At 40.9% G+C, this 12,797-nt stretch overlaps 1 protein-coding gene across 1 annotated transcript in view; it reads left to right on the top strand.

The window, feature by feature from the left end:
* cd302 (CD302 molecule) overlaps nucleotides 1–12,797 on the top strand; it is a 49,306-nt gene that overhangs the window by 10,414 nt on the left and 26,095 nt on the right. Inside the window, exons 10-23 of the mRNA XM_031893877.1 lie at nucleotides 493–581; nucleotides 666–832; nucleotides 1,817–2,010; nucleotides 2,183–2,325; nucleotides 2,831–2,912; nucleotides 5,781–5,852; nucleotides 6,446–6,539; nucleotides 8,223–8,258; nucleotides 8,836–9,029; nucleotides 9,147–9,205; nucleotides 9,441–9,514; nucleotides 10,290–10,432; nucleotides 10,978–11,083; nucleotides 12,280–12,440. Of these exons, the coding sequence (XP_031749737.1) occupies nucleotides 493–581; nucleotides 666–832; nucleotides 1,817–2,010; nucleotides 2,183–2,325; nucleotides 2,831–2,912; nucleotides 5,781–5,852; nucleotides 6,446–6,539; nucleotides 8,223–8,258; nucleotides 8,836–9,029; nucleotides 9,147–9,205; nucleotides 9,441–9,514; nucleotides 10,290–10,432; nucleotides 10,978–11,083; nucleotides 12,280–12,440 (1,614 nt within the window). The remainder of the gene's footprint in view (nucleotides 1–492; nucleotides 582–665; nucleotides 833–1,816; nucleotides 2,011–2,182; nucleotides 2,326–2,830; nucleotides 2,913–5,780; nucleotides 5,853–6,445; nucleotides 6,540–8,222; nucleotides 8,259–8,835; nucleotides 9,030–9,146; nucleotides 9,206–9,440; nucleotides 9,515–10,289; nucleotides 10,433–10,977; nucleotides 11,084–12,279; nucleotides 12,441–12,797) is intronic.

Here is a 12,797-nt window from a genome sequence, read left to right on the forward strand (position 1 = left end):
ACTTGGATACTTTGTCTTTCACTTTCACTTCTTACTACACACTTCCTACTACACCATTACTTCTTACAAGAAGGCCGCAGAGAGTATTGCTGAACATTCAAGGAACTTGACACAGGCTAACCATTGGGGGGGTTACGGGGTACATCTGTAGGGAGTCCACAGAGTGACCCTTGTACAGGGTCCTACTGAAAGAAGTGGCTTGGCCTGACATTCATTTTAAACATAGAAAGAGCAAGTAAAATGACAGAAGTAACAATATTCTGCTGTATGAAGAGGCAGTGATATGCTAGATATCATAATAACATCTCCTCTGTCCCTATGTTGTATTAAACACAATGCATCAACACAGTTTTAGGGTTAATAAAATGAGAAGAATAAGCCTTGCGATACTCTACTTAGAACTTCATGCCACTTGGGACATGTTCCTACCCAAGTAAATTGCTTCCCAAAAGATCTTACAGCCCTAATTGTGTGCATTCTTCTTTTAATTAGAACTCGGTAAGACACGGCAACTCCTGCTATTGGGTTGACCCGACAGAAGTGCCCTTCGGAGCCAAATGCAATCTCACAGTGACCAACAAGTAAAGTTCATCAATGATCTGTGCTCTCATTACTTACATCAATTGCTCAATGTTTTATTTAATATACATATATTTGATTGCTAGATTTGAACAGGAGTTCCTTAATTACCTAATGAAAAACCAAAAGAAATTGAATGGGAAATATTTCTGGACCAGTTTAAGAGATTCAAACCATACAGGAGACTATTGTTGGGAAACAGCAGATGGGAAACAGGACATGACCTACTCTAACTGGAACGTTCTTGAGCCAGGTAAGAACATATACCATATATACTGTATTAAAAGCTCCCTGGCCTCTATAAGGTTATTGTTACCAGTGATTTTGTGATTACATTACATGTCTTGATTCCAAGACATTACTGGCTTGGCGGGTCTACTTTTATGGGCTTATTTATCAGTTATTAGTTTGTGAATTCAAGTTTGTTTTTCTAAATCGAATAAACTCACATGTTGAATGCTCAAAACTCTAATAAAAGAAAACCTCAAAACTCTAATATCTCAAACTAGAAATATGGCTTGCCTAGGACAACCCTCACTGACTTTTATAGAAATTTGCAAGCTTTTAGATGGCAAAGCTTTACATTTTTTTTTTAAATACCAAAGTTTTTGAACCATAGCTAGAATTGGGTGAATTTTGGCACTTGAATCGTGAAAAAAACGCACTCAAACGTAGATAAATCTCTCCCATGGTATTGCATCAGGGTCTACCATCCCAAATGTTATGCTGCCATGGAAAAAGTAACTTTATTACACTGTGCTGATAGAAAATAGATAAGGTGTCATTTATATAAGTGTAGTCCCACTAAAATATATGCAAATGTGACCCTGCTCGATGCCCTTCATCTAAGGTACTTGCATGTTTCCTTGAACTACTGTATATGGTTGCACCAAGAGCCATTGCATCCATCCTGCCTCTGCTGAATAATACACCTACTAAAGCCGGGCAACCCTGGAGCTACACCTCAGTGTACCCAGCTTTAGTAGGTGCACTTGTGCATTATTCAGCGGAGGCAGGGTTGACACAATGGCTCTTGGTGCCAGGGTTTCCTGACAGGTTGGGTCCGGTGGTCTAATGGCATTCTCTGGGCACACTGCTGAACTGCCCCTATTTGACTGACAACTTAGGGTCTGCTGGTAGACCTTTTGGGCACCCCGGTTTTTTGTGTTGATACAGAATCTTTTGGGTAGTGTATTTTCTATTCTAAATATTCTCTTTGGGTTGTTTTATGTTCAAGCCTCACGTGGTGGATGTGTTGCAATGGGAACCGGCCCGCCTCTTGGTAAATGGGAAGTCAAAGATTGTAAAACCTTTAAAGCTCAATCTATCTGCAAAAGACAAATTGGATCTCCCAAGCCAGACACTAGGCCCAAACCCACGGACACGTGCCCAGAGGGCTGGTATTCTGGATCTGATCTGTTCTGTTACAAAGTAAGCACCATTCATTTTCTTTCTTTATACCTGTTTTCTTAGATGTTATTTATTGATTTTTTTGATCAATAAACTAGAACAGTCAACACCCCAGAAGTCAAACACCCCAGAATAAGAGGTGCTGTACAAATAGCTGCCAGAACAACCAATTTTAAATGTGTTTTGTATGCAGCTGTTTCATGTTGAAAGAATATTGAGGAAAAGGACCTGGGAGGAGGCTGAAGGATTATGTGAAGAATTTGGAGGACACCTTGCCAGCTTTACTCATGAGAAGGAGAAAGAAACATTAACTGCATTCATATTGTCAGCTACAAGGTAATCTTGGAGTCAACAAGTTATTTATATTACTAGGTAATTAACAAAACTGGGCTAACAAAGCCAATATAACAAATCAGGCAGGAATGGATAGAACAGCATCAAAAAAGATATTCTAGACTTTTGGCATTCTCATAAAAAACAAGGAATTTTCCTTTGCTTCTATACTGGACTTTGAAAGGTAATATCCCTGTTTCCGTTTCCATGGTGATCTTTGACAGAAATCTGACTGGATAGAGGTACAAGAATATGGAGGTCCAGAGGAATATATTACAAGTGGCTGCCAAGTGAACTATGTTACTATGTTACATGCTCCATTTCTAGTAAACCAATCAGGAGTTAGCATTTAGGTGTCTGCTGTTTTAAAGCAAACAGCTGATTGGTTGATATAGTTTACTGCACATGGGGTATAACATTGTTATCATCTCCATATTGTCACCAAGTAGGTCTGTACCCGTGTAAAGATTCCATTAGTCTTAATATAGCTTATTCTTTCTCATCCCAGAAGAAATCCTTGGATCTGGATTGGGCTAAATAAAAGAAACCCCGCACTGCATGGAAGCTGGCAGTGGAGTGATGACCGGCCAGTAAGTTAATATATTTCATGTGCATCATGCAATTTTTAGAACCATTACTAATACCTGCAGTATCAGACTAGGGTACCTGGGGCCATCTAGAGAACTTTACTTCATGCCAGACAAGCCAGTAAGAATGCTGCAAAAACAGACAATGATCATATTAACCTCAGACATCCAAGTAAAATCACTACAGAAATGGAGAATGAGCATATTAGCCTGAGATATGCCAGTAAGATCACTGAAGAAAATGAATAGATTAAAAGCATTATCTTATCTAGAGCTGCACAAGCAGAATACCACCAACTTTTCTTTTTTTCCAGTGTCCCTGGGCTGTCTGTCACGCTCTGCCCTAGTCTATCCTGCTGAAACATCAGCAAAGGATTGAAGATGACAGTGCGTTCCACAGTGAAATGCATGGCCACTTTAAATTTACTTTCTAATTCTTCCAAGAAAGAAAAGTTGCAGACGGGTGGTCAGTGGGCTTGTGATGGAAAGTGGTCTGCTAGCTTCAGGGCTGGCTTGTGGGCAAGCTAATCTACTATAAGTGAGATCTAAATGGTTACCATTAGTGACTGCATCAGTATGTTTGTAAATCAGCCCCTCCTTTTGGCCATGCCTTTCCTTTATGCATTTATACAGTATATGCCTCCTCATGTATGTATGTATAACTTTATTTATAAAGCGCCACAAGGGTACGCAGCGCTGTATAATCTTACAGAATACAAAATTACACACAGGGAGGACAAGTGATATAATAAATAAATACAATAAATATATATATATAAGTGCCATGTGGTATGAGACAGTAGGAAGGAGGTCCCTGCCCCATAGAGCTTACAATCTGAGTGGTTGGGTAACATACAGGCACAAACTGGAAGGTAAGAGTGCATCAGGTATGGGCATTTGCCCTTAAGCGCAGGACTGGGCAAGATAATGTTTTAGTGCTCCAGAAGGTAACAGCTGAGCTCATAAGCTGTTAATATGAAAAAACTGAAGCTGACCAGTTTTCCTCACTTAAGTTTTTACAAATGTGTCCTATCAAACCTCTCTCAAAGTAACTGAGATGCAGAACACAACATATCGGGCATCTAGGCCTGGATTTTTACACGTGTTTAAGATTGTAACGTCATTAACTCCAATATTCAGGTTTTCTGCAACCCAACTCACTGCTGTTCTGAATTTAGGGTTTAGAGAGGACATTTGCTCTAGTGGACCTGAATGTCCAAAAATAAGCATAAGGGGCTCCCACTGGGATTTGTAAAGGGACCTCATCCTTATGTGTTGAGTGTATAAATATATTTTGCCTGGCAATACTGCAAGAGTGCAAAAATGCAAGAGCAACAGTAAACCCTGTGTATCTGGGGGTAAATGGAAAGAACCAATCTCTTTCTGAAAACACACTCTTACTCTGAGGACTGAAGCAATACAGATTTATCCCCAAAAATTCAGTGTTCAGCAATCAGCTGAGACCAAACCACTGCTGACCAAACCACTGCTGCCACTTGGACCAAAGGTTCTGAAGAGCCAAGTTTCTGCATGCTCTTCTCTTCTTGTTGGGTTACTGAAAATAAGTATTTCAGACTCAAGACCCAAGTAAGACTAGGTAGGAAACCAACACTTGAGAATTCCCTATGTTGGGATGAGCCTACCAGTATTTCTAGCTCATTACTTTCTCCTCTTGTACAAGCTCCTGCTCTACAAGATAGTATAACAGACAAAGATATCAGCCCTTAAGGGAATCAAAATCCTGGATATTCCTACACTGTACAATTGATTTTAAGTTTGCAGAGCGATTTCAAAAAATTGAAAAACTGGGCAGCAAACTGGAAAATGAGGTTCAATGTTGATAAGTGGAAAGTTATGCCCTTTGGTAGAAATAATATAGACTCGAACTATCTACTGAATGGTAGTGTGTTGGGGGGATCCTTAATGGAGAAGGATCTAGGGGTTTTTGTAGATAACAAGTTGTCTAATTCCAGGCAGTGTCATTCTGTGGCTACTAAAGCAAATAAAGTGCTGTCTTGTATAAAAAAGGGCATTGACTCAAGGGATGAGGACATATTTTTGCCCCTTTATAGGTCCCTGGTAAGGCCTCACCTTGAGTATGCAGTGCAGTTTTGGGCTCCAGCCCTTAAGAAGGATATTAATGAGCTGGAGAAAGTGCAGAGACTGCAACTAAACTGGTTAAGGGGATGGAAGATTTAAACTATGAGGTTAGACTGTCGAGGTTGGGGTTGTTTTCTCTGGAAAAGAGGCGCTTGCGAGGGGACATGATTACTCTGTACAAGTACATTAGAGGGGATTATAGGCAGATGGGGGGATGTTCTTTTTTCCCATAAAAACAATCAGCGCACCAGAGGCCCCCCCTTTAGATTAGAGGAACGGAGCTTCCATTTGAAGCAGCGTAGGGGGTTCCTCACGGTGAGGGCAGTGAGTTTGGGGAATGCCCTTCCTAGTGATGGGGTAATGGCAGATTCTGTTAATGCCTATAAGAGGGGCCTGGATGAGTTCTTGAACAAGCAGAATATCCAAGGCTATTGTGATACTAATATCTACAGTTAGTACTAGTGGTTGTAAATATAGTTTATGTATGTGAGTGTCATATACAGTTGAGCTCCAAACATCTCCGGACACGATATGCTGCTAAAACCAGGTCTTTATTGTTCCATCTAAAAACTAGACGCCTGACGCGTTTCGTGCGCGCACGCACTTACTCATAGGCATATGTATGTGAGTGTATAGATTGGTAAGTATAGGTTGTGGGTGCTGGGTTTACTTGGAAGGGTTGAACTTGATGGACTCTGGTCTTTTTTCAACCCTATGTAACTATGTAACTATATGTAGGAGCCATAAACTAACATCATGTTTCATTTCAAGGTCTCTGACGTTGTCTTGCCATCAGATTTTAATGAAGATGATCATGATCTCAAAGACTGTGTTGCCTTTATGGTTAGTTGTTGTTACTGATTCTTTTTCACCCCTCTGCCTATGTATGGGCCCTTTCCCACAGCCTCTCCTGACAGATATTTGGCCAAAAATCAGATCAAGTTAAAAACTGAGGACATTATCGGCATGTTGATATTGGCCACTCCTGACAGACCTGCACAGGGGTACAAAAAATCAGACAAAGATCTGCACATTTGGCAACATCCCCAAATGAATGATTCTTAATGTATATGGCCAGCTTTAGAGTTTAGAAAGACACTGATCACATGTTCCCTTCCATATTGTACATAAGGTAATAGGAAACTACCCTTGGGCCTGTGGCAAAAACCTCCTTTCCATATGTCATAGAAACCACAGACTTTCTGAGTTGTAAAGGAAAGTTCACCTTATCCATAAAAGGTGCCATATGGGGGAATATGGCTTTGTTGCTATGGCTCCAGACAACAATAAAATCACCCCCTTCAGCATTCTAATCTCTACTCTTTTTGTCCCTCGAAAATCCTGCACCCCCATTCAGTGCAATATGCCCATCACTTTTTAAAAAAATTGTGCTCCTAATCAAATTTTTTTTTTCCTTTTCTATGAATGCGTATCAGCCATACAGGGATAGCTGGGAAAACAGGATAGTGAATACAATGAGAGTAATGCACTGTGACGTCACTTTGGAGTGGGTGTGCCAGGTTCCTAAGGGTAAGGTAGATTTGTTTACTGTATAAATAGCTGTGGTACTGGGGTGGGGGTGCACCACTTGCAGCTGTACCATTGGAAGGCACAGTCTGCACCTTCCACCACTAAATTAAAAATCTGGTGCAAGGAGCAAAGCAGAGCACTATGCGGCACACAGGGAGCCCTGTATTTAAAAAGAAAAAGAAAAAGAAAAAGAATCGCTCTAAGGGAAACCCTAAAGCGAAACAAAAATTCCTCAGAAACAATATAAATAAATAATAAACAAATAAATGAAAAAATGAAAACAATATAATAAACTAACAAACTATAAGTACCACGTGGTTCGATGAGGTCCGGGTGTTTAAACCCCGGGCCTGCCGCTCAAGTTTTAGAGTCTATCTCTTATGTAGTTTAAAGTCTGAGAAACAGCATGCTCACCAAAGTCCGGCAATGGTCCGGGTGCTCACAGCCCCGAACCCGCAGCTGAGGAGGAATAACTTCAAAGTGGAAGGAAGGACATCGAGCACACTTCGGACACAAGGAATCCGTTAAAATTCTGTACTTTATTTCATCATGTTTAAAAACAAAAGTGTGCCTGACGCGTTTCGTGCGTTAGGAGCACTTATTCATAGGCCTGTATTTAACTGCTGCCATATGGGCTTCCTGATGCCATGTATTCCCCCAAGCCCCCCAATATTGAGTAACATATAAGCCAAAAGCTGTCCATACAGAGTGGTGCTCAACTCTTTGTCCTCCAGTCAAGTAAATGTGGTTGAGGCTCAGAACAAAGTACAAAAAACCCATAGCATTTTGTAAAAACTAAGTAAGCTTTATCAGAAAGGTCTATGTAAATACAGCACTGAGTCCTCTATCAAAAGAAACACAGGATTTGTTTTCTTCTTTTGTGTATTCATGTTCTTCCATGTTAGACTTCCTCTCTCAGGAAAATTCTTCAGGGCACAGGCACGAGTCTGCTCAGTTTGCTCCTCTCTTTCTCTCTCCCTCCCTTCTCTTGCTCCCTCTCCCAACAACATTCACATCCCCTCCCATCAGAATTTGTACCCTCCCAACTCTGTAATCTGAGCTACCAGCAGCTAGAGCTGCAGCAGGGAAGCTACTGAGACCAAGCTAAAATGGCAGCTGCTATCTTAAACAAACACAGGAAGCTTCTAGGGCTGTTATTTATCATTTCTGCAGAATAAATATAGCGTTCTAGTTTGCACTAATGTGGCGAATCTATTGGCAGTGAAATGCCTTTCCAACAACCAAGTTCAACAACTCTGTTTTGCATCAGACACACAACTAGTGTTTATTTTAAACAGAGAAAAATATTTCCACGTCCTCCGTTCTTTTCTTTTTGTAAAATAGCAGGTTTAATTGGTTTATGTGTGGAATGTGCTACTTACCTTTTTTTCCATACTCCATTTCCATTGTATTCAGTTTAGCATGAACTATTAGCAAGAATAGGATTCCTAGTATAACCCATATATTTATATACTGGAACAAGGACGGGATTTTTGTTTCACAATTGTTTAAATGCTAGGAGTGCCGTCCTTGTTCCAGTGTATTTTTTTTGGTACTAGCACCCAAGTCTTGTTGCTGCAAATGGTGTGCACCCTATGGACTATTTTATTTATATATATGTGTGTCTTTTTGTGTGATATTTCTAGCTGATCATTGTGTATTATTCCATTTTCTCACTTCTAGGAACCCCATTGAAGATACCTGAATGGTATATACCAGGTAACCCTGCCATTCCCCAGAGACAATGTAACTAAAGGACCACTAATTCTTCTTTTCATATGACATAAAGTTATTGTGACTGTTGTGATTAGACAGTGTTACTGGCTGTACGTTGTGCTTTGGCTGGTCCCTTCACACAGTATAACCATGACTGTTGCCATGTTTTTCTTGTGTTTCCCTTTATAGTAACCAATTTTGTTCCTTCAATGAGATGCTGTAACCAGATTTAAGAAACTAACGACAGATTAAAGACATTAATGTTATTGTTTCACAAGGCCTTTAGCTAGTGCCCACCTGATTCCCAAAAACAACAACCAGTTGCCACCTTGGTAAAGAGCAGGTCTCTCTTAGTGCCTGAAAATGGGTAATGGACATGTTTTCCCAGAGGTCTGAGCATCCTTGACTAAAAGCACCTTGTATGCGTGACTTTGCTTTAGGAACGATAGCCCCCCCCCCTCGGGACCGTTTTTGTACCCTTCTTAATTTCTGTCACTTTTTTCCCAATCCATCTGTTTCATCCAAATGATAAGGGAAAGACATTGACAGATTTCTCTGAAATAATCTCTGTTCCCTTTAGACTGGAAGGATAGCTCTCATCCAACCATTGTAACTGCACAAGCTCATTTCTGGTTCATAACTGACCCACTCCTTGATTACAAGGAAGCCCAGTTATATTGTTCCAACGCTGGCAGTACATTGGCCTCTGCGCAGTTTCTACATGAGCTCGAAAACATCCAAGAACAACTGAAACATCTGGCAGAAGTGAAAAAGGTAGTGGTGACATCTTTGGCCTTGAGTCCTGTGGGTCCCGAGCAGGGCAGAGTGAATTCTCCTTTATATCTGCCCTTCTGGCGTTTAATTACACTGTAAAATTGTTTTTTTTTCTAGATTTTCCCTTTAACACAAAACTGGTGGTTGTCATCTCTTCAGGTAGAAGAATATTCCTGGTGTGTATGATTTCAATGAAAGATCACTGTGATTATGGTGAAGAATTTAGTTTCATGGCCCTGGGAAAGTGTGGCTTTGGCTCACCTATATGCCCCTGCTAGAACAACAAAACTAGCAACTGTTATAGGGTTTGATATAATATTATTTGGGCCACAGGAGGTTTCTATACTGGATTTGTTGGTGCAGAGTCAGAGTCTGTCCTTGTCTCCCATGACTTTTGTTCTGTTTAATCAGGCGTTTGAGATTCATATTTGGCACCCATGGTGGAAAGGATTGCTTGTTTGTGTCGGCGCAGAGTTGGATCAAAGGTATCGTATGCTGTTTTGCAACAGGAAAATTACTGGAAGAACTCTATAATGTAAGGTCTAGGTACCCGTAGAAACCAATTAGATGTTTGTCAAGAGCAGTGTAACTTGGTTGGTCTGGGCCCCCCTGCAGAAAAATCCTGTAAGGGGGCCCGGCACGACCAGTCCCTCCTCCTATGCCCCCCTCCTGGCCTTCTCATGTCACACCTCCTGGCCCCGACTGCACTGCTATATTTAAGGTAGGAGACGGGCCAGGGAGGGGGTACTATGGTACAGCAGACCCCGCAATCTGGGCCCCCCTGTTACTCCCCCGTGGTTTGCTGTATACATAGTTACACCACTTTTTGTCAAATAGGTGACCACTAGATGCTATCTAATCATCACCCCTTATACTTATTTTCCCTTATATATTTCAAATGGGAAGCACCAAGGGAAACAACCCACCTTTGCTGCCAACACCCCTTGATCTTGCCACTCTGTGTCTTGCCAGTAAATGCAGCACAGCATGGATCAAAAGACTGTAGGAAACATAAAATCCTCTCAGTGATATTTTTATGTTGACCCAAGCGCCACTATTTGCCTCTTGTTTGTAAGGTTCAGCCTCGCTCAGTCTGATTTTTGGGCTGTGAGTTTAGGGGGTATAAGGGTCTAATAGCCAAACTGACAAATGGATTTGGGGCACTGGGCAGTCTAGGACACTGATAGTGACATATTGGTGATCATTTGAAAATAAACAAGTGAATAGTGGCTGCTGGTAATTACATTTGGAGTTTTACAGGCTACATAGAAGGTATAGACTGCTATCAAAAACTGCCGTTTATATGTGAAAGCCGGAACATGACATTATTGGAAAGAAATACTACAAGAAGGGACGTATTCAAAGGGGATTGCCCTAAAACCTGGCTGAGCTTTGGTGACAAGGTAAACACACAGATTCTCATAGCTGAAGACTCATGTAAATAGATGTACAAAGGTTCATTATGTGATATGTGCAAATATGGCTCAGAGTTGTACCAAGCAAAATGCCATTTGGTAAAGCACTTGAGCTTGTCTATACCTGTGCCAATATGCTGGTTGCACCTGCTTTGCAGAATAGGGTGCAAGGTGCCATGTGTTTCCTATGCCCATTATGCCAGTAGGGTAAATGGGACCCAAACGCCCAGATAGATGCTAGAATTCCAAACTGGAGAGCTGATAAAAAAAAAAGCTAAATAATTCAACAGCCACAAAAAAATTAGATAAGAATCAGTTGCAAATTATTTCAGAAAATCACTGTCTATGATTAGTTAATTTAAAGGTAAACTAACCCTTTAAATAAATGCTGGCATTCCCACAAAGGCAGTTGTGAACACATCCATCCAATCCTGTGTTGAAAAGAACTAAGTGTCATTTAGCCTTTACAATTACATGATGAATATTTTCCACTTTGGTGAATGTTGATTCCCTTTTCTTTCTGCCTCTCCCAGTGCTTTATAAAGACAAAACCAAAGTTAATGACTTATCATAACGCAGAAGAGGAGTGCAAAGCATTTGGCGCCACCCTTCCCACTATCACTAGCCAGCGTGAGCAAGGTAACTACATTTAAAAAGGCACTTTATGATTCAGATTTGGGGTCTCCACTAGTGTGGCTAGTTTGCTATGTTTGTATACATATTTGTATGTATATATTGTATATATATATATATAAATAATATGAAAACTGCACTCCCTTAAAACTGGGTGCCCAGAACCAAAAAAATGTAATACATACAATGAAAGTGGTCCGCACTCCAAATATCCGTGTTTCTCAAAGTGCTTTATTTCATAAATTTCACCAATGTTTTGGCTCCTGCTTGGGTGGGTTGGGGGCACCCAAGCCTGGAATAAAGCTGGCCATACACGCACCGATAATATCATAGGAAACCTCGTTTCGTACGATATTCGGTGTGTGTATGGCAACTCGGTGAGGCGACCGATATCACAAAAGGCTGCGGATATCGGACGACTCGCCGATCGGGCAGGTTAAAAGATTTTGATTGGGCAGCATAGAAGGCACCCAAGCAAAATCTATGTTCAGGGCTGAATTGGCAGAAGGAGGTAGAAATCCTATTGTTTCTACCTCCCTATTTGAGGATTCAGCCCTGAACGTCAGTGGAGGGTTGGATGGTTGACTGATGATCGCACGAATGATCGAAAATCGCCAGCTTTAGGCACAAAAATCACTTCTAATACTGATTAATGTGTGTAAATTGATTGCATATTTTTTACATGATCTGGTTATTTTGGCTTGGAATTTCATTTATTGTGTGGCAGTGGGTACAACTAATATAGAAGGCATGCAAGCTGGCCAAACATAGGTCAACATAAACTGCTGGATAGGCCACTCCAAACCAAGATGGTATCTTTTTGGCCTGTGTATGGGGCTAAACTGAACTAAAGGCCTGGAGAAGGCTGGGTATCAGGAAAGCTGAAACTCCTGTTGGCATTGGAACACATTGGCTTGAACAGCAGTTCCGACTTGATGGATCTGCACAGGTCCCTAACGTGGTCCGTTTGTTAGCCCAGGAGCCAAATGATCAAATCAGCTCTATTTGGCCCACCACATCGGGTTCAAATTGGGTAAAGATATGTTGGACAACAGACACAAATGAGCAGATATTTCAGTGTACAGCCTGCTTCAGCAATAGTGCCTTGTAGAGCACCTCAGGCTCGGTATAGGCAAATATCTTCTATATATAAATATGTTATATGCATCCTAATGAAATGTTGTTTTCTTTTCATTTCCAAGATTTCATTACTTCCCTGCTACCAAACATGACTACAGCATTTTGGATTGGCCTGAGGTTTTTTCTATATGAAAGCGAATCCAAATGGATCGATGACCAGGAGGTCAACTACACCAACTTCAATCCACTTCTCCACAGCTTGGATCCTTCTTCAGAGTTCCAAGTGTGTTTTGTTCTTTACAGGTTTTTTTTTTCATCTTGGACCAAACAAAAGTGTTTATACCCTGTGACCCTCCTGGTGAACTAAATGTCCCAGCATCCCACCTTTTAGGTGGGATTTATAGCAGCATCTGAAGGGCTTGTAGGGTAGTCCATCCATATCAGCAGATTTGGAGTGAACTTGAGAATGGTCGGTTTGTTCACCTTTAAGTTAACTTTTAGTATGTAGAGAGTAATATTCTGAAACAATTAGCGATTGGCCTTCATTTTTTATTATTTGTGGTTTTGTAATTATTTCACTTTTTGTTCAGCAGCTCTCCAGTTTCAGCAGTTATCTGGTTGCTAGGGTCCAATTTACCTT

Source organism: Xenopus tropicalis, chromosome 9 (assembly GCF_000004195.4).
Source record: "Xenopus tropicalis strain Nigerian chromosome 9, UCB_Xtro_10.0, whole genome shotgun sequence".
Classification (NCBI taxonomy): domain Eukaryota; kingdom Metazoa; phylum Chordata; class Amphibia; order Anura; family Pipidae; genus Xenopus; species Xenopus tropicalis.